Source organism: Onthophagus taurus, chromosome 11, assembly GCF_036711975.1.
Source record: "Onthophagus taurus isolate NC chromosome 11, IU_Otau_3.0, whole genome shotgun sequence".
NCBI lineage: Eukaryota > Metazoa > Arthropoda > Insecta > Coleoptera > Scarabaeidae > Onthophagus > Onthophagus taurus.
In genome coordinates, this window is record NC_091976.1 from 791,951 (window position 1) to 815,447 (window position 23,497).

General features: G+C 33.5%; 2 protein-coding genes across 2 annotated transcripts in view; both read left to right on the top strand.

Moving 5' to 3' along the window:
- Positions 1-4,089, top strand: part of LOC111415636 (Regulator of eph expression) — a 170,612-nt gene extending 166,523 nt beyond the window's left edge. The window contains exon 4 of the mRNA XM_071199782.1: positions 1,865-4,089. Coding sequence (XP_071055883.1) covers positions 1,865-1,939 — 75 coding nt within the window. The 3' untranslated portion in view covers positions 1,940-4,089. The remainder of the gene's footprint in view (positions 1-1,864) is intronic.
- Positions 4,090-15,088: 10,999 nt separating this feature from the next.
- Positions 15,089-16,263, top strand: LOC111413176 (juvenile hormone acid O-methyltransferase-like). Its single transcript, XM_023044057.2, has 3 exons — positions 15,089-15,490; positions 15,554-15,837; positions 15,891-16,263. The coding sequence occupies exons 1-3, from the start codon at positions 15,126-15,128 to the stop codon at positions 16,064-16,066; spliced, it is 825 nt and encodes a 274-aa protein (XP_022899825.1). The 5' UTR covers positions 15,089-15,125; the 3' UTR covers positions 16,067-16,263.
- Positions 16,264-23,497: the final 7,234 nt, after the last annotated feature.

Here is a 23,497-nt window from a genome sequence, read left to right on the forward strand (position 1 = left end):
TTGCGCAAAGTAACCTACTCAGTGTTGTTAAATACCCGGGTATTTATTTTCAAGGGTAAATTTCCTGGATATGTACCCGGGGGTGTTTACCCAAGATGGGTATTTAGAGGTATTTATAAAATATAATATAAGTTGAGTTGATGGCAGTTTTGCAAACACTTCAAGAAAGCAGAGTCGATTATCGATATACCAAACTTATTTATAACATCTACAAGAATGCTACAATGACGGTAAAATTACATAAAAGTACTGAAGAGGGTAAAAGTAGTAAAGTACTGATTGTGAGTAAAACAAGGCGATACACTGTTGAACCCAAATTGTTCATCACAGTCCTCAGAGTGCATTTAGGCAACTAGATTAGACCCAAAAAGGCATAAACATTGATTGCAAATGGTTAAGTAATTTGCGCTATGCGGACGATATAATTCTTATATCGGATAGCTTTGGAGAGATTAAACTAATCTTGTTCCCACCTATAACATCGAAATTGGGGATAATGAGATTGAGAGGGTTGACAGCTATGTATATCTTGGCTATGAGGTTCGTGTATCGAGAGGTAATCAAACAAGCGAACTAAACAGAAGGATCACACTCATAAGACCAACCCAAAAGGCCAAGAAAGGCTTTCAATCAATGAGTGTTTCCGGTTATGACATAAGACTCCGAAACTTTAACATTAATTGTAGCCACTGCCAAGAGGGTCCAAGTAATGCAAAGATATATGGAGAAGTCGATCCTGGGTCTAACTCTGAGGTACTACATACGAAATGAAGACCTATGAAGAAGAATAGGCGTAAATGAACTATAACTACAACTGGTGGTCAACATTCTGGCAAAGCTTAAGTGGAACTTGGCGGGTCATGTCGTGCGAATAAAGAATGAGCAGTGGACAAAACGGTTACTTGAGTGGACACCGCTAGCGAAAAGACGAAGTAGACGTGAAAAGTATGACCAACAATTGGATTCAGACAGCAGAGAATAGAATCGAATGGGACAGAATAGGGGAGGTCTATGTCCAACAATGGACGCAGAGGACTGCTTGATGATAATAATCATAATAACTTAATCTAATCTAAATTACGACAGATTCGTTTAATGATACGTCTTTGATTATTGACAATTCCTCTTCATTTTCTTTTGAATCTGATATACTTTGACTGGTATCACTTTTGTACCCACTGTTTGAGTATTTACCCTAGGCCGGGGTAAATACCCGGATAAATACCCAACGCCCATCACTGAACCTACTACAGTCCCATCATATCTATCGCAGAAATTACGATACGATGCAGCCTAGTAGTGATCATCGAGTAATGCTAATTATGCCAGGAATTTATTAGAATTGATGACATGAATTCTCTACTGGCATCAAAGGTGATAATCCATTGCCGACTTTATTACAATCATTTGCCACTGATTTAAATTTTATGAAACTTTTTTTTTGTGACACAACAGATTTAAATTCTTAAAGATTTTGCATAAATATTAACTTCGATCTCTTTGTGATCTCGGACAAGTTTCGTAAAGAGCTTCTTACCTCAAGATTCTCGTATGACGATGTGATCCATTTGTCTAAAATACCAATCAATACCAGTTTAGGGCTTTTCAAAGCATTCTATTTACAATAACGATTATGTGGTCTACTTCCAGTGGACTTGAAATAGCGACCATTTTTAAAATATTTTGGATATTTTGGAACAAAAAATAGGGTATTGCTGATTTTCTGGCGAACACTGTATAATTTACTCCAGCACTTTTCATAGCTGACGGGTAAAATTGTTGTGAGAAGGGAAATTTATAACTAATTAGAATAAGTCAAACAATTTATATTTTAAATTGAATAATTTTTCTTATCGTATTACAGTTAACGACTCATTCTGTGACCGCATGGAGCCATACCGCGGATCACGGGGGTGAGCTTTCGGTGTTCTGTTGGTGAGAGTCGGCGAAAGGGCGAACTTTAACCCCAAGGAGTTTCAACGTTGTGAAGGAAGAGGAAAGGGAGTTGAAGGACGCCCCAGAAGTCGGCCAAGCACGACTACACCAGCCATCATTATCTCAGTGCACTAGTGACCAATGAAAGAAAATGAAAAAAATTAATAATAATAAGAATAAAATAAAAATAAGGAATCGAACTAACTCACGAACTTTTTAAATAACACTTCGATAATAAAAAAAAAAGAAAAAGTGTTTTTGGAAAATGTTTGAAATAATTTTGGAGAAGTGGAAAAATCAAAGCGAAATAGATTCTCTTTGTTAAAGAGAGATTGTCCGGAAAAATGAAACGAGTCAATGAGCCAGAAAAATTTTACTAATGAAAAAAGTTTTTTGTACATAACTTAGATATATATTATATATATTAATTGTAATGATTCTTTTCGAATAAATTTGTAAGTTAAACAAGAAAAAGTGATGATTGAAAAAATTGGATGCCATCACCCACGTTACGTTAAAAAAATTAAAAGAAATAAAATAAAATTGGGAACTTCTTTTGTAAACTAAGGTGTTATTCTGTATACTGGTGTGTAGAGATTGATTCCTGCAAATTTCGATCCCTCAAAGAACCAAACCGCAACAAGTTTACAGATTATTGTTTGAATAAAATAAATTATTTACAATTTTTAATTTAAAATCAAGCCAATGGAAATTTCGAGCAATAATGAAGTCAATTATTAAACAAAATTGTTTTATAAGTTATGTTTTATTTGGAAACATTAATTATATCATATCGATTAGTTTTGGGACAACAATCTGTAAACTAAAATACCTGGACGAAAATGTTATCTTTTCTTACTGTTTTTTGATTAAATTTCTTTTCTTTTGTACATCATTAAAAATAACCATAGTACTTATCCTTGAATAATCCCAATATTATCCTAAACGTATGAAAATATAATTCAAAAAAAGAAAAAAATCGAAATAAAATAAAATTTTAAAAATATAAACAAATTAATGAGCACAGAATTGTTCCAGTCTACACAATGTAAAAAAAAAATATATGTAAAAAAACGTGTAAAAATGTGAACATAAATGTAATACTGTTTTTAAGTTATAATATGTTAGAAAGTGGTGACCAAATGAAGAAAATTACGAAAAAGTCCCATTTGCCATAGTTTTGCCATATGCAGAATAGCAAAAATGAAACGAAAAGAAAACGAAGACTATTTTTAAAAAGATTTTAAAACTGGCGTTGACCAAAACTAGAAACAAATATTTTAAATTCCAATAAAAATAGTCGAAGGTGAGAAAAAATCAAAGAAGTGGGAATTTCTAAAATAAAAAACCTTTTTTGTAAAAAAAAAAAATAAAACAGAAAATTAGTATCTTAACACCTTAATGTTATTTAAAAAAGTAGAAAGAAAAAAACTTATCTTGTAGATTATGTATCTTAAAAAATATATCTCTAGTAGGACTTTTAACAAATTGAAAGACTTTTTTAAATTGTGTGTGAGAAAAAATTTTATACTACTGTGAAAATATATAAACTATATAAATAAATATAAAAAAAAATATAATAAAAAAAATATGAAGTAGCTCTAAGTTTATTTCAACAAAAAAAAAATCGTTTCTTTTTTTAAATTTTTACTACAAATAAATTGAGGATATAAAAATTAAACTATTGTTGTTACTTTTTGTGTAAATTTAAAAATGAAAAATTAAAAAAATGTTTTAGAGCTATATCATAAAAGTGATATGTTTAAGTATTTTTCCTGCTCTTTAAGAGCTACTTGTGAATAATAACGTTTTTTATTATTTCCTTTTTGTGATATAAAGTTTCGTCGCCCCAAAAAATGAAAACATCTTAAAAATAGAGGGGCAATAAAAACCTTAGTCACGCGAAAGTCATATACGAAAAGATTTTTGAAAAAAAAAATGATATGAAACACGAGTTAATAACGAAATTCTTTTGTGAATTTTGCACTATTTTTATACATATACTACTAAATAAAGTTCTTATATCATTTTTGCGTGGCTAAAAATACGTGCACAATATAATAAAATTAGTTGCAATATAATATACAATTGATATGTAATTTTAATATGTTTTAATGACTAACAAAATTATTCTAATAAATATTTTTTATGATTTATCGATGTTTTGTCTATTTCATCTTATTAATAATAATTAATTCGTTACAATTCTTTATGCACCTACTTCACAATGTTTCCCCATCTTCCAACCTGACCATTTTACTAACACTCTTTCTACTCCTTTGGACTTTTGTCCTTTACAGTGTGTTAATTAATCAATCATATCCGACGTCATCATTGCAAGTATGCAGCCAATATCACAGTATTGGCATTGCAATACGCGATTTGCGTATTCAGACAAATTCAGTGTGATATTGGTTGCATACTTGCAATGATGACGTTGGGCACGATAATTAATTAACACACTGTACATCCCACTCAACTTCGCATTAGAATACTCAACGATATCATCCACGCATTCCAATAAGATGTACTGTTTACCAGTAATGTGTTCTTTTTTCACCAACATTGTAAATTTTCTCCAGTTTATTAATATTGATATTTTCATTCGTTCTTGAGATACAACTGCTTAAAATTTCTATTTCATATCCACAAAAATCAAACATACAGAGCTGCATTTAAAAAATCATACCAATGTTTATTAAACATAAGAAATGATTTATGGCACATTATTAAATCTTCATTAAATTTGCTTTAAAATGTTCTTTATTTCATGCCGATATTTCCATTCGTTCATGAGTCACAATAAATATTGTTTATATTTCATATCTGTAACAATCAAACATGTAAAGTTGAATTTAAGATATTATAACAACGATGTTTATGAAAAATAAGAAACTATTTATGGCATATTAAATCTTCATCAAATTTGCTTTAAAACTTTCTTTGTTTTATGATTATATCTACATACGTTCTTAAGATATGACTCCCTAAAACTTGTTTATTAACATTAAATTTGCTAAAAATTGCTTATTATATCATAACGATATCTCAATTAGTTTTCGGGATACGTATAGATTAATTAGCATAACATTTATGCTTATTTATTTCATTTTAATGTTGTCCCTTCTGCTATATGCGTACTAACCTCCAAGTACTTTTATCCTTTTTACACTTACCCAACCATACGATGACTCTAGTTTCCTTATCAAAATTCATCCAGTCACTGCCTCCGGAACGTTTCTACTACAAATGTTTTCTAGAAATTATATCATATTGTTATCACACCGGAAAGGAACATCGCAAACCTGAGGATGGAGGTAACTTTTTAGGCTCTTGAACCTTCAGGGGTCTTTAAGTAGGTCCATTCCATTTTCCCAAATAGAATATACACATCCATATAGTCTGGTTTTGGTCCCTTCGCCAACACCTTCATAGAGTCTTGTGTGGTGAGGCCGCCTTTGAACGGTCTCGACCTTTGGTAATACCGCTGCCACCAGAAACAGTATTTCGCGCTTCCTAATTCTTAGTCTGAAGGACCCCTAATTGATCCTAGCGAATCAATCAAACTAAATGACAAGCGCGCGGTCACTATTTCAGAACCGTGGGTTCTTGCACTAAGGCTCTGTCAGGAAAAGGGGAAAATCAAAAGACAAGTGTTCTAACCACACTTAAACTATATTAACAAAATAACAAGTAAAAATAGACAATGAACAAAAATGAACCTTATAATCTACCTACGATTATCTATGACCCGACGTTACTTAAAAAGAGATATTTCCGAATCTAACCTCGACAGCTAATACTCGTTGACAGATAGGTGATAACGAATACTGGCAAACAGACTTACTCAGGACTTGTATTCCGATTTGGTGGTACGCCGATGGATCGCAACCCTGGATCCTTTTTGGTGGCTTCTCGGAAGTTAACCGGGAAGGTTCCAACACCACTCTTGCACCAAATCCTCAGTGGAAACACAATTACCGACACGGATGCCCGAAGTACAAAGAATGTTCGCAAATGAAACTAAGTCACAGTTCTCGATATACGACGACACTTAGAATTGGCATTAAAGGGAATTCTAAGTTTCTATCTAACGGAGCGCTGACGACGTTTCGACCCAAAAACCTCTTGTGATTGGTATTATTATTCTGATTATGATTGTGATTGTAATTCGTAATCCGTAATTCTCCTGAAAAAGGTCTTACAAGCCCTTAAGTAACCTCGGGTATTGGAGGGGTGCAAAAACCTTCTTGAGGCGTTCCTATCGCCTGGATGTTCCCGACACCTGGGCCAATCCAAAATACGGGGCGGATATTTTACAATAATTTTCTGAGCCAATGAGGAAATTTGGGGAAGGGAACAATTTTTGACCACGGGGCCAGAAGATAACATCCGCCACTAGCTAATCCCAAAAATCATCACGTAAATCCCAAAGTGTGGGAGCCATCAAACCTTTACGTTTTCTAACGTCTATTGTATTGCTTGTACATTAATCTTTCTCAAAATTTATTTCGACGTCTGGTCACCATCCCGGACGTCGGTCGTAAACGCGAGACGTGATTTTTGGTTTTTAGAAGAAAAAGGCTGCACGCCAGGAATATACAATTCGTATGGTTTATTCCCAAAACCATTAAATAATTTCCGAATTATTACACTTGTTCTAATGAGACTCTGATGAGTCCAATCATTTTACATTACCGTATCATCAGGGATTGTTTTGTTGTGCTATAGGTCAGTCATCCTATCTCCAGTAATTAAGAAGACATGACAATCCGTTGTTTCTCAAGATCACTGACCAAATCACCACCTCCTCTCCCAGAGTCTTATAGCCAGTATTTCTTTACTCTGTAACAAGTCAGAAAAAATGTATACATATATTAAATTCGGGGAAGTACAGAAATATTTTGGGAGTGGGAACAACGGATGACGGACTTGCGAGAAGACCAGGAAGAAAAAAAGTTAGAGAGTCGGGAGGTAGAGTAGAGACATGGGTAAAGTGTGGGTGTGAAAAGTGGAAGAGGAAAAAAGAGAAAAATAAGAGAAAAAACCAGGTGTCAATCAACCAACAGAATTATGTAAGTACTCGATAGAATTCTTTTATAATTGTTCTGTTTCCAAAAGGATAAATTAAAGTATTGTTAAACTAAAATTAGAACTAAAACCAACATTAGAAACTTTCGGGTTTTGCCGTGGGTCTTTTAATACAAGGTTTGACGTTTCGGATGCCATGTTGCAACCTTCTTCAGAAACTGGTTCGAAGTGAGATTTCGAGTGACACTTCTAATTTTAGTTTAATTCACACCGGCCGTGAAAGCCTTCGTACTTATAGAGTATTGTTGTCATTATGAATTCAAAGTTTTATTTATTTTTCGTATTATTTTTTCTTTTTTGACATCCGCCACTTGATCCTTTCCCCCGTTGTCTTTTGACACACCTGACCACGTTACGAGGCTCCTATAAAGAGTGGATCCGAGGAGAATACCCTTCTCCGAGAATATTCTCGGGGTCCTCTTTACCACCTCATGGTCGGGGGTGGTAACAACTCATCAATGATTTATTTTCCAAAACTGCATTCATACCACTTTACTTATTTCTTTTTCTTTTTTACCCTACCCTCTCCAGTACTTTGGATACCTTTCAATTAGTACCAATTTTAACGCAGGCGCATTGTCATTATTTGCAATGAGACCCTGCTGAGTATGAGCAACATGGGTCCCCACACGACTGGTTCAGAACTGGTATGCGTACAGCATACTGCCGAAGAATACTCCCCTATACAGAATACTCAACACTCGTCAATCCCTCAACTCATCATGAATTTAAGTTTAGTTACCAGATTATTGTATGCTAGCAAGCAAATGGCATAAAAGACAGCCCATCATCAATAATAACTTCTATATATTTAACTTCTGATACGTAAATAACACTCTTAAGCCGATTTTTAGTATCGATTCTCTGAAATTTTCCTTTTGACATCATCATTCCGACATCTTATATTCTTTATCTTTTTATTCTATTTATTTCCAGTGCCTCGTTAATAAGATAAAGAATATCATCCGCGTACGTTCCAAAATCGAGTAGTTTTCTAAAACGAATTGCTAAATTGTTATCGTCATCAGCTCTCTTCCTATCGCTTTTAAATAATTTCCTTGATTCTTCAGCCGATTGTAAATGATGCTTTTTTTGTTGTTAGACATATATTGCTTTTGCTGAGTGCTACTTTTCCCTAAAATCATAAGTCTATCGCAAGTATTACAAGTATTCTTTTGTAAAGAAAGATACCGGAGACGGTACTTCTTTTATACAGGTGTTTCGGTGACTCGGGGAACAAATGTAACCACATGTACTAGAGTAAAAACGATGACGATTAATGTAAAAACATTAGTTCTCAAATTGCAAAGATACAGGCCATCAAAGTTAGGAAATTTTAATATATTTTTCTAAATATCTTAAACACTATTTATGGTAAAGTGTTGAAATTTGGTATAGTGTAAACTAATATCACGTAAAATCATTAGGCAATTTTTGAGTTGGATCGGTAAACGGGAACAATGCTATACAGGCTGTTCCTAAAGTTTGTTTGCTCAGAACTTTTTTATTCTATCATAACCCTACATTTATTTTTGCAGTTTCTACTAGTAAATTTAGTTTAGAAACTTTTATCACTCTTAGAGATGACACAAACTTTAGGAACACCTGTATAGCATTGTTCACGCGGACCGATCCAAATCATAAATTGCCTAACGATTTTACATTACATTGAATTATACTGTACCAAATTTCAGCGTTCTACTGTAAATAGTGTTTCTGTAATTCGCGACGGTAATGAAAGCTATAACAGTACTCAAACGGGTGCTGTAATGAGACTCCTTACAGCATCCGATGCTATAATGAGATTTTAGTAACATTTTATGGAACCAGTTCAAGTTGGTGACATTGGGTCATTAATTTTTCTAGTTGTCAATGTGACAATGTTTGTCTATGGATGAAGATATTGAACTCTGAGCAATTTCTCTTATTTTGGGAGGTGTACATGAAACATTTTTGTCAGGTGAATACATTTTGTGTTTTGACAGTATTACCAACTGGTACATACCTATTTCCCTACATTGTCAAAATTTATTTTATTTTTGAGAAAAAAAAGGATAAAAACGCGAATTACAAAAAATAGCATAAAAAACACGTTTCATAAGACTTAAAGCACTCATTCATTAAAAAACTCGTGGCTTCGCCACTCGTTTTTCAACTTAAATTCGTGCATTTCAAACGTGTCTTACGAAACTTGTTTTTTAATATACTATTAAGATATTTGGAAAAATGTGTTAAAATTTCCTAAATTTGATGGCCTGTATCTTTGAAATTTGAAGACTTTTACTAATTATTTTTTACATGAATCGTCGTCATTTTCACTCTAGTGTATGTGGTTAAATTTGTTCCCCGAGTCACCGAAACACCCTGTATAAGTCGTACATTACACTGGTCTACAGTGGTTGTTGCGCTAGATATAAAATTGATTTTGGATATATTTATGCTCACAATTCATGAAACTATCAATCATTTTGTAAGATTTGCTCTTGTTTTTTTTTTAATCTTTATTTTCATTTTACATTACAAAAATCGGAAAACAATAAACAAAATAACAGATATATTTATAATGTCAGTTTTGTTTTGAAAAATTAGGATACATCGAAGTAAATAGAGAAGAAAATGTCGAAAACATATGTTATATTTCCATAAAACATCTTTTATGAGCTTTTCTTTCATAATTTTTCAGGGGACAATCTCTTTTTAAAGACCAGCAGTAATCTGCCATCATGTGACAATCCCATCGACCCTGATACCCTTCCTCTATCACTTTTAAATCCTGGTGGAACTGCTCTCCCTGTTCCTCACTATAATTTCCTAAATTATCCATATCGGAAATTTATCCAGATGATTGCGGAGATAGTGTAACTTGATACTCATATTTGCTCTTAGAGTCTGAAAGTTTGTCAGCATATTTTGTACAATTTCTTCATAATTTGGTGCTTTATGGTTACCTAGAAAATTTTCGACTACCATCACAAAACTTTTGCAAGCTTTACTTTCCGGAACAGTCATAACTTTAATAAAATCTGTGTCTTTCATCAATTGCCGTATTTGAGGACCATCAAATATTCTATGTATATCCTTTCAACTTTTGCATACTAAGCTTCGAAAATTTTCTACAAATGTAATTAAAACAATCTCCTTCCTTGTCCAACGCTTTTACAAATTGCTTTATCATTCCTAACTTAATATGTAATGGTGGAAGTATGATTTTGTCTCTGCTCACCAACGGCTCCCTTATTATATTGACTTTACCAACAGTTAAAGAATTTCTTACAGGCCAAACATCTTGTTCCCGATAAAGTTGCTTTGCTCTACTGTCCCACATACAAATGAAGCAAGCGTAATTCGTGTATCCACTTTGTTGTCGCGATATCATTATAGTACACCAGTCCTTCATTTCCACTAAAAAATTGTAATAACTCACTTTCTCACGTTATGTATGTTGTAATTGTTACTATTGCAGCCAATAAATTTTTTTCTTTTAATCTTGAGGCTAACAGTTCTAATCCTTGTTTGGATAAATTGAGATCACGTATTAAATCACTGAGTTCATTTTGAGAAAATAACTTCGGCGTAGATGTTTTACCCTCCCATTCACTTCCACTGGTAGACTGTCCCGATTTCTGTGAATTTGGCAACATCATTGTTTTTTTTTTTTATTTATTTATGGCTTTGCGGGATCCTAGCCCATCAGCCTCTATATCACGGTTATGTAATATTTACCAATACATCAGATCGCAATATTAGACCTCACCAAAAATTCATATATAATGTAAAGGACATTGAACAGGTTACAACTCAATACATGAACGATGTTAATAGGCAAAACAAAACCACAGGCAAGTAACGCATTAATAAATCTTGGGCGGTATTTCTCATGAAATTTGCAACTCAACAATATATGATTCAGATCCGCAAATTCTGCTCCACATTCACAGGTCGGAGATGACAAAATCTTAATCTTATACAAGTGAGATGGAAAACGACCGTGACCAAATTTTAGTCGTGCAATAGTAGCTGAAAACCTACGAGCCACCTCAACCCCCATGTACCACTGGCGAAACAAGACAGTAGGATGTATAACTGCATATTGTGTTATTCTTTTATTATAGTATGCTTTCCAGTGTGAAATCCACCCCTCTCTCTCTTCTTTATTTCTGTAGAGGGAAAGAACTTCTCCAGAGTGGAGTCCCACATCAATGTGCTTATCATCCTGTATCGCCTCCTTAACTAACACGTCAACTAGTTCGTTGTGAGTTATACCGCTATGTGCTTTCACCCATATAAATGTGCATGAAATTCCTTGTTCCGACAATGCCACAAGAGTGGATACAATGTCCAATACGCAAAGGTGGAGAGTAGTATAATGTTTTTTGTGTCTTAAAGCCATCAACACACTTTGAGAATCAGACAATATTGACACGACAGAGCAACGTACTGACAAAACATACCGCAGGGCCTCAAGGATTGCATATGCTTCCGCAGAGAAAATGCTACTATAAGGGTCCAACTTTAATTTTATGTGATACCCCCTGCTGGGTACTAAGAAGGCACAACCGCAACCGTCAGATGTCTTAGACGCATTTGTGTAAATAATCAAACTATCTTTAATCTCATTCATTAACTGATTGAATATTCCTTTATTGTGTAATGTGTTATCACCAAAATGAGGGAATATAACATGTATCGGTTGAATATAAACAAAATATCGGATGGCAGGGAATATACAACATCATTGTTTCTGGGGGCATGCGAATTACTTTTGAAACGTAAATAGGCCGAGGGAGATTTTCACTGTGTAGAACAGGACATTTTGTAAACTGTAATTCTGGATATCTCCACGTTTGATTTCGATTACAACCTTCAGCATCTACTACGCAAAAGTAATAATCATCCAAATAATTCTCAGGCTCTATCCAGATCATAGGAATACCAAAATCAAATCCAGAACGTTCTCCTATTTTCCACAACCGTAAAGACTCAACACAGGTCTTACAAACTTTATGAGGAACCCATGATTTATCTACTTTGTAGATTTTAACACCAAAATATTCAGCATAAATCTCCTCGACAAAGTCTGTGATTTTGATCTCAGCTGTTTTGCGGAGCAAGGGGTCACGTGGGGATCACGTGATGTTTGTATGCGCGAAAAAGTTGCGCAGAAGCCTAATCATGACTGGGAAAATAAATTTTATTACTAACAAGCCGATAATTGTTCAAAATATCAGATATGTAAAAATCATAAAAAACAAGAGCATATTAAGTACTTTCATGAATATATTCGTAATCTGGGCATTTGAAAACATAAAAATTTGCAAAGATATCCAGGGTAACAAAAAAAAATTTTTTGTTGTAGAGCTGTGTTATCGGTAATGTAGTATCTGAACGCAAATACAAAGTATCTGTTTGTGCTCTGGAGTAATGGGACTTATATTTTGGAAAAAGATTAATATCGCCTGTGAAATTTTATTTTTTCCGCCTATGCCTCTTAAATCTTTAACACCTACCCTTCTTTTCATACTCTTCAGAGCTAAATCTACTTTACCGCTCGATATTCTTAACGTCTGCAGAAAAAATGGTTTACATACGGTAACATCGTTTATGGTGAACTGCCTCTATCTGTTTCTTTTTTCTGAGTTTTTATTTTTTTTCTCTTAACTGGGAAGTCATTTACCGTTGCACAAATGAGTGCTCTTTAACCCTCATGGGAAATCACGTAATTTTTTTTGTATTGCTCTTACGCCTGTTCTATCCTAACTTTATTTAAACAATCACAGCAGCATAGAAACTGTAAAACCGAAATCGTAAAAAACATCACTTACATTTTGCATGTATTGCGACCATGGTTTTGATTGATCATTCCGTTGTTCTGATGTAACCAAATTAAAAAAATTTGGATAACTGACAACTATGTGTTTGGCTTTAACATTTTATACGTTTTATAAGTGGACCAGCGTATAGCTATAAACAGGTTATAAACACTCCTACTAGAGTCTCTTCTTCTACTTTTTCCTTAATAGATCTAATCATAATTCCTGAATCAATATCGCTTATCGGTGACTCTGGCACTGTTGATTTAAATAATATTTCTGATCACTTTCTTGTTAAATGTACTCTGTCGATGGCAGTTGAACGTGAAACTTATCCAATATTTAGAACAGTCAGGGATTATTCGAACTTTAAACAAGAGGATTTTGATAATGATTTGCGCTCCATTGATTGGCATGTAATGTATCAGTTGACTGACATTAACGATAAACTAAATTTTTTCAATACACATTTACTTTATGTATTTGATACACATGTGCCAGAGAAGATTATTAAAATCTCGCGACCTTGTGCTGCTTGGCTAACTCCGGTTGTTAGGACTATGATGCATTTAAGGGATAAAGCATTGAATCGTTACAAAAATACTAAGGCACAAGAACATTGGGAATACTACAAGTCGCTAAGGAACTATGTTACTATTGCTTTATGACATCATACCTGATAATCAGTCAGGGTTTAGACCGGGTCATAGTTGCAATACTGTACTAATGGATGTTGTGGACGGTGTGTTGCGGAGTGTCGACAAGGGAAATATGCATGCAATGATATTATTAGATTATTCCAAAGCATTCGATATGATAAATCATCATTTGTTGTTAAGCATTATGCACTACATTGGTCTCGGTCAGACGGCAATTGATTTTTTTAAACATTATCTTCTGAACAGAAGGCAATATGCGAAAGTTAAAGGCTCATTATCTAAACCAGAATTTGTCTCTAAAGGAGTTCCTCAGGGCAGTATATGTGGTCCTTTGTTATTCATCGTTTATACTAGTATGTTCTACAGGGGCTTGAAACATTGTGAATATCATGCTTATGCTGATGATACTCAGTTATTAATATCATTTCCTCACACCGAGACTAATGTTGCTGCTGTCAAAATAAATTCTGATGTGCAATCACTTGTTGACACTTCTGAGGCGCATGGCTTAAAAGTAAACTCCAGCAAATCTAATGTGATAGTATTTGGTAACAGAAATCATAGGAAATTTGTTGATGACAATCTTAAAATTTGTGTAAATAATCAAGAACTACAAGACGTACGTACTGTGAAAAATTTGGGTTTGTTAATAGATGATGATTTAAAATTTAATTCACATATAAACAAGTTACTACAGAAATCATATTGCGTATTAAAATCCCTTTATCCATATCGGCATGTATTAAATGAGAACAGTAAAAGATTACTGACTGATTCTTTGATTTTATCCAATTTTAATCATTGTGACTCGGTCTATGGTGCTTGCATAACTGGGGACAATCGAAGGCGGGTGCAGTATGTCCAAAATGGGTGCTTAAGACTAATTTATGGAATTCGAAAGTACTGCAGAATTTCACATAAGTTAAAAGAATGTGGGTGGCTAAATATGTATAACAGAATCATTTTTCACAGGGGAGTAGTTTATTTTAAAATTTTAAATAAAAAAACACCTGTTTATCTGAGCAAGAAGATATCGTATCATAATTTTGTCGGCTTCTAAATCATATTTCTACATAACAACAATTGCTGATGTGGAAATATCGCTACCAGTTAAGTGATGAAGGTGGTCCTTAACGATGGGGTAATCAACATGTTTGGTAATACATCCATTTGCACAGCCGACCTCTAAAATATCTTCCGATTTCGTCCAATTAAATAATTTTTCACATTTTGTTAGGAATTCGTTTGAGTAGACGACCGTGTTGTAATTGTTATCAAAAAATAAAACGGAATCGTACATCTTTGTCACATGCAATTATATTGTGTAATTCATATCGAACAAAATATTTCATTTATGTCACTTTTGTGTTATTTCATACATTGATTATTCTCCCATAATAACACTCTTAGTGGAAAAACTGATTATACAAGACAATTTAAATAATTAATACCTGAACAAGTTATTCCCTATTTAAAAAAAAATTGTTATAATACATGAATAATTCAAAAATGCATCTAATTTAAAGGATTACGACATAATTGCATTATCTTTGAATCTCTTGCTATATAAACACCTTCGTATTCAGTTTAAACACTTAAATTGTTAAAGCATTGCAGAACAAAAGAAAAAATGTATAACTCTGTGTTGTTCTCAGATAGCATCTGTCATTCAAGTAATCACGCAAAAAAGTTTCTAACATGCTACAAACATTTATTTAATTGGAGTAACTCTGAAAATGTCTTGGAAATTGGGTGTTCAGATGGACGTATTACAATAAATGTTTTATATCCATTCGTTGAAAAGCATCTTAATAAATTAGTTGGAGGTGATATTTGCGAAAAAGCTATCGCACTTGCAACCAAAGCGAATTGTATTCCAAAGGTATCGTTTCAAAAATTAGACATACTCAATAACGATGAATGTAAAAATCATTCTGATGGGTATAATAAAATATATTCTTTTTATTGTTTTCATTTAATACACGAATCAGATATGTAAGTATTTTTTATATCGTTTTATTTTCTTTGAATTACTTAGTTACAATAAATTAATTTAAGATGGGCAAATAACGTCTTTAAAATGTTAAAACCCAACGGACAATTATTTGTTTCGATTGTTGCAAGTTTTCCAAATTTCATCAACAAATGTCAACTTGCTCAGCAAAGGGAATTTTGGAAACCTTGGTCCAAATATATTCAAAATTTACCATGTTATTTTGTAGATTATGGTCCAAAACCAACAGAAACAGTAACTAATATTCTGAGAAAAGCTGGGTTTCTTATCAACAAAATTGATTTGCATACGGTTACGTTTCCATACAAAAATAAAGAAGATATAAGAAGTAAGTAGATTTGTAATGAAGGTTAACATTGGTTTTATAACAATTTTTTACAGATGTGTTTATAAGCGCTAACCCTTTCTTAAAATATATCCCAGATGAAATGCAAGAAACCTATCTGGATGATTATACGAGTAAACTTTTACAAGAACTAAGCTTTGAAAATGGAATATATTCGTTTCGATTTGATATAATTACGGTATTAGCTACAAAAAATGGTTTGAGTGTTTAATAAAAACAGCTGTTAAATACTATGAAAAACAGTCGGATCTTTTATTTTAACATAAGATATAATAAAATAATATTGTGTTTTAACTTCAGTTTCTCGCGTTTATTTTTAAATTTCCTCGGTACCGGTTTCGACGCTATATTAGGTCATCATAAGCCGAATCTACAAAACAATTGAATTACAAAAAATCTTGTATGAATGAGAATAATTAACTATATATAAAATAATATAAAATCTTATAAAATATAATTTTTTTACAAACTTACGGTTAAAAATAAAGACTAAATTAAAATTGGAAACATCTGTTTAGTCATTAGAGATAAAATTTCACACGTAACTAACAATTTAAAATTATTTTCACGAAAAGGATAACACTTGACATGAGACATGAAACACAAATCAAGGACTCAATACAATAATACAAGTTGTGAAATGCACTTTTTAAAAAACGGGTTTGAGAAAAAAGGAACATTAAATTTAACAATTCGCCGTTTCAGAAATCTTTTAAACATTTAAATAGGCTTGTAAAATTAAGATCTATTTGATCGTTAAGGAGGGTGTATTTTTTCTTTTTATATTTATTAATTTCATAAGCCTCTAAAAGGTCTAATTTAAAACCTTTGCTGCATTTGTGTAGAAGTTTAACATTACTATATTCTATATTGTGACCTGTTTCGTTTCTGTGTTTATAAATGTTAGAATTACTTTTATTTTTATGTTCGGTTATTCTACATTCCAACTTTCGGCCTGTTTGTCCTATGTAAATGTTATCGCAATTAAAACAATTAATCAAATAAATACCACTTTCATTATTTATGTTATAACTATTTAGATGGTAATTAGATAGTAATTTATTTAGAGTAGTGTGATTGGAAAATGCTAGATTAATGTTATATTTCAAAAATATTTTTTTAGCTGCAGCTGTAATAGAGTTAAAGGGTATAGGTTTATGAATATTGGAATTTTGAATCTTAGAAAACAAAGGATCTTGTTTTAATTTAACTTGATGTATTATTTTATTAATTATATTTGTAGGAAATTTGATATTTTTCGCCAATTCAAAAATGTAATTAAGTTCAGAGATCTTATTTTCTTGCGAAAGAGGGTAATTAAAAATTCTTTCAATGAAAAATCGGAAGCTAGACAATTTTTGCGATATGGGATGATTCGAGTCGTATGGGATTATTGTGGCTATAGAAAAGTTTTTCCTATAAATGTTAAAATTAATCTTATTTTCTATATTAGTAAGTGTTAGATCTAAAAAATTTAAAACGTGATTATTTTCTATTTCGATGGTAAACTGTAATTTATTATTATTATTATACAAGGTGCTAAGATTTCCTTCCCATATGCAAAAAATATCATCCACATATCTTATCCATTTAATTATATGTTTTCTGAAAGGATTCTGTTTTGTCATAATATAATTATTTTCATAATAGTTCAAGAATATATCTGCCAGAATGCCGGATAATGGCATACCCATGGGTAAACCGTCAGAAACTTTATAAATTTTGTCATTGAAGTTACAGTAATTTTGGGTGGCAATGTGTTTCAGGATTTTATTGAAATCATTAATGTTTGTGTCATCATCATAATGATCTTTGAACATTTTATTAGTGAGATCCAAGGCGAAATCGATGGGAATGTTTGAGTAAAGGTTTACTATATCAAACGAGATTAGTACTCTATTATTAAGTTCCACACCCTCTACTTCCTTTACAAATTGCAATGAATTTAATATAGAATAATTTGGTTTAAAATTGATTTCTTTGAACATTTTTAACATGAAATATGCTAGTTTATATGTAGGTGAGTTATTATAGGAAGTTATTGGTCGTATTGGTATATTTTGTTTATGAAGCTTAGGTAAAGCATACAGTTTTGGGATAGTTGGGTTCATATGTATAAAAAGAATGCTGAAAAAATTTGATTGGACTATCTTACTGTTAATATTTATATGTGGCGAGTACTTAATCAATGTGTCCCTACTTTTATTAATAATTTCTCTGGTTTTACGAATAACTGTTTCCAAAGGGTTCCGCTCAAGTTCAACATAGTTATTTTCTTTCATGAATTGGTCAGTTTTTTCTATATATTCATCTTTACTTAATATAACAATGCCTGCGCCTTTATCGGCTTTAACATATATTGCATTATTTTCTTTTAGTTTGTTTTTAATAGATTTTATATCTTTTCAGTGTTGAGCATGAGAGAAATCTTTATTTTTACTTTTTAATCTCTTTTCGGTTTTTTTGATATAGGGAATGAGATCGTTTTTTATATTATTATATTCAGGATTATTCTTAATAATATTATCAAATTCTATTGTAGCGTTTGGTAAATTAGTTTTCGGATTTAGTGAAAATTTATAACGAAAGGATCCTTTTCGTGAAAATAATTTTAAATTGTTAGTTACGTGTGAAATTTTATCTCTAATGACTAAACAGATGTTTCCAATTTTAATTTAGTCTTTATTTTTGACCGTAAGTTTGTAAAAAAATTATATTTTATAAGATTTTATATTATTTTATATATAGTTAATTATTCTCATTCATACAAGATTTTTTGTAATTCAATTGTTTTGTAGATTCGGCTGATGATGACCTAATATAGCGTCGAAACCGGTACCGAGGAAATTTAAAAATAAACGCGAGAAACTGAAGTTAAAACACAATATTGTTTTATTATATCTTATATTTATTAATCTCGCAACATGGATTCTAATAATATAATTTTATTTTAACGTTCGTTACAAATTTATAATTTACAATTAACAATGGTAGTTAACCAACAAGTAACTTCACTCGAAGTAATACTAACCTAAAACTTATTACATTCAATAAAATCAGATAAAATCGATAATACAGGATGGTCCATTTAACGTGAGATAAGCGATTATCTCTAAAACGGGTCATTTTACATAAAAATAAACCAAATGAAAGTTGTTCTGTGCGAAGGGGGAAATCATATGACGATAACATTTTTTGATCTTGACCTTATTTTCAAGGTTATAATATGAAGGTCACGACCAATTTTTTAAATGGCAGCCTATATATTTTATTGTTAAATCTGAAGCTGTAGATAAAAGTAAAGTAATTAAAAAAAAAATAAAAAAAATGTATTGTGTGGTTTTGCCAGTACAACGGCAAAACATCTTTTGAAAAAAATTGAAACTTTTTCAGAAACAATTAACTAACGTTTATAATCTAGCAAGAACAAATAAGATTTATGAATTTTTAAACATTTTCCTACCCGCTTCGATACATTGTTTTTAGTTCTTAATTCTTAGAATACTATTTAAGTGAATACATGTGTAATACATCGGGTGACCTGGCTCGTCGGAAATACCTTTGCAAAGAGGTCTAAAAGGTTCCCCGCCTTTGTCAATTTGATGATAGAATTACGCATAAAAAACAAGCGTTCGTGAAACTGCTTATGTCGGCATTTTCAGAATATCGCTTTCAGAGACTTAATTGGTTGAATTGTTTTAAAATGTAGGTAAACCTAAATTTGCATAAAAACTGCTTGGCAACAAATTCTGAATTCATTCCATCGTTTTATATTAAAGCAAAGTGTTTAAACTAAGACATTAAATCATGGATACTCTAAGTGTGGCAGGAAAAGTCAAAATGATTTTTATTTATGGAGAAAGTGGCAGAAAAATTGCTGATATCGAGAATGTTTTCCTGATCGAAATACCCGACGACAATTTCTTTGGTAATATGCTATTCTCGGATGAGTCTACTTTTACAAACAAAGGACAAGTCAATAGACATAACGAAAGTATGAATTTTTTTAAATAACGCGTTTTTTACAGAAAAAAAAGACAATAATATTTTTTAGGAAATGAAAAATGGCAAGTTTATACTATTTTGAAATCTTGACTAAACAGGCCATCTTTTAAAACAACTTTCCAAGGGAGAAATCGTGTGTCAAACTTAATAGACATAAATTCTTTCAACCGTAACGCAATCAACTAATTTTTTTTTTTGCAACACTAACGACTTTTGTTGTTTGATTTGTAATTGCTATAAATAGCATGGGTCATAAGGAATACATTATTAAAATAATCACAACTAAATTGTGAACATTTCTGACCGTGGTACCTAAAGATTACCACTTAATTAAGAGACATGCAATTTTTTTCTTATTTTTACCAGAACAGATGTGGGTTGGCCTCTCACCCGGTGTCCACTTGACGTAGAGTTTCGGGACAACCTGTATATACTGTAATATCCCCGTTATCACATCATAATAACAATTTATCTTACAAATGTTAGCCCTTTATACTCTTTAAATTGTTGTGCAATAAAGTTTTAGTTGCTTATAAGTATAACAGTCTATTATTCTTTTCCTTTACCCACTTACTCCTTCCCGTGATACTGATACACCAACCCCGTGGACAACGTATACTAATCCTTCATAACCAGCTCAATCCCTATCCTATCTAAAACCCTTCTACCTTCCTCTCTCCTAGTCTTCCAAACCCCCTCCCTACATTGCACCCTTCTGGGTTCGGCACACTCCCATAAAATATGTCGGAGCGTATCCTCCCTCTCGCCACATTGATCGCGTCCTACCTTGACGGTAGAAAGGCGCGCATCAAATTGAAAGGTACGCGTTCGAGAGAGCGAATCCTAACTGCAGGCGTCCCTCAGGGGTCGTTGCTTTCACCGATACTCTTTTGTATCTTTGTAAGCGACCTACCCCGTTCTGAGGGCACTCAGTTAGCGATGTACGCCGACGATGTGTGCATCTACTGCAGATCTTGGTCCCCCGAGGTCGCCGCTCGTAGACTGCAGGCAGCATCGGACGAACTGCTAGACTACTTCGCAAAGTGGCGGGTCAAAATCAACGCTGATAAAAGTACCGCAGTACTTTTTACTCGTCGTAGAAAGAGACCTCCCGATGCGATGGTACTGCAAGGGGACGAGCTCCCCTGGCGTTCTGAAGCCAAGTATTTGGGTGCCATTCTGGACTCTAAACTAACTTGGAAAAGTCACATCGAGTCGATGGCGAACCGGGCGAAAGCAGCTCTGGTTAATCTGTACGCTCTGATAAATCGCCGAAGTAAGTTGGATCCTCTACGGAAGATTCGACTCTACAAAGCGGTTATCAGACCTACGATGACTTACGCCTCTTCCGTCTGGGGTTACGCCGCGCACTCGCACGTGCAAAAACTCCAAGTTGTTCAGAACAAGGTCCTAAGGATGGCATTTGATGCACCTTGGTTTGTCAGTAATGCGACACTGCACAATGATTCCCAGATGGCGACCATCGAGGAGTTCATTCGTGACAAGGCCAGTACCGAGTTTACGCGGCTCGAAAACCACCCCAATCCGCTCCTAGCGGGATTAACGGATTACGACGTTGAACACCTTCGCCATAAACGGCCAAGGCTGCTTCTCGTCTGACGATCCAGGAGTCCGACTGTCCTTCCCAATTCCACTTTCGATGTCACTATTAATTAGTGAAAATTTTGTAATATATTTTCCGTTTGTTTTAGGTCCGATGAAGAGGGTTAGGGAAGAAATTCCAGGTACCTCAAGAGACCCGTCATGTTCACCGTTCACCTCTCGCCACACACGCATAACTCATTCACATCCTTTAAATCAAACCTCTTCAGATGTGTAACTATTAAACGGACCCTGCCCGCTCAGTAGCTGAATGCCCTTTGCTGACATGGTCGTTTTACCCATCCATTCATTCTCCAAAAATCCATAGACGTTTCTATCCTCGACGCCTTCCACAGCTCCCTTCATTCCTCCCTTAGATTCTCCCGTTGTTCCCTCTTATATAGACCACTATACCCATACTAATTCAATCATTAAAATTAAATTATTACGAAAAGTTGGCATTGCAGGTTAATAAAAACGGGGGAAAGATGTGGAAGTTGTCCGAATCTATATTAAACAAGGAAAAACGTTGTGAGTCACCTGCACAATTAACTGTGTCTGGTCAAAAGCTTTTGGCTGATAGTGATATTGCCAATGCACTCAATGACCATTTTCTCAATGTACACAACATTAATACTATGGTTCAAACCTATCCAGAATTCGATATCACATCAATTGTTCCGCGTAACAGCCACTCGTTTTTTATTACTCCAACATCTAAGAACGAAGTAGAAAGGGTAATCAATAACTTAAAAAATAAGTTAAGTTCTGGGCATGATACTCTGAGCGCAACCGTTTTAAAAAAGATAGCACATGTTTCTGAACCACTTAGTATTGTTTATAACAGGATAATAGATGAGGGGCACTTTCCTCGTAGTATTAAAAAATCAGTTGTCAAACCTTTATTTAAAAACGCAGAGGATATAAACAATTATCGTCCGATCTCACTCATTACCAGCTTCGCAAAAATTTTAGAGAAAATAATTTACGTGAGGTTAAATGACTTTTTAGAGAAGCATAAAATTTTATCTGATTTTCAATTTGGTTTTAGAAAGGGGAGGGGTGCCTCTGATGCTATAGCCGAGCTAACAGTGATGATCTACGAATCATTAGATAATTCTAAGCATGCTATGGCAATATTTTTAGACTTAAGAAAGGCATTTGATTCTGTGGATCATGCTCTATTACTTGACAAATTGGAGCACTACGGTGTGAGGGGGTTACCCCTCAAGCTGTTCCAATCTTACCTGCGAGAACGAGAACAGGTGGTTCAGATAAATTCTATGAAGAGTTCTCCATTAGAAATGTCTTGCGGAGTACCACAAGGCACAGTCCTCGGACCCATTTTATTTCTGCTGTACATAAATGATTTGTTGGCGTTACCTTTATAGGGGAAAATGGTTTCTTTTGCGGATGATACTGCATTTTACTTTGATGGAACGGACTGGGGGCAGGTGGAACGAGCGGGTGTGGTTGATATGATTAAGATTTCGCGTTGGCTTTACACAAATCGTTTGACTATGAACTACGAGAAAACTCATTTTCTAACTTTTTCTACCTATCAAAACACACAACCAACAAATATAGAATACCTTACAATACATGACGCTACCTGTACCTGCTCGTCTCCGACCTGTAGGTGTCCAAAAATATCTAAAACCTATTCAGTAAAGTATCTTGGCGTAATAATGGACCAATTCATGAGATGGGATAAACATGTGACCAGTACATGTAAACGATTAAGATCAGTACTATTTCTATTAAAAAAATTAGCACCACATGTCACTCCATCTTTTCTAAGAACTTATTATTATGCAATGGCGGAATCTGTTATCCGTTACGGTCTTATTGCATGGGGTGGGACTGCGAATATTCATTTAGAAAAAATTATAGTCATGCAGAAGTTGATAGTAAAAGCCATGCTAAGTGTACCTAAAAATTATCCCACTGAGACAGTTTACCAGGCTTCACAACTGCTATCTGTTCCTCTATTATATATAAGTCTTGTCTTGGTTAGGATATTTGGCGGTAAAGA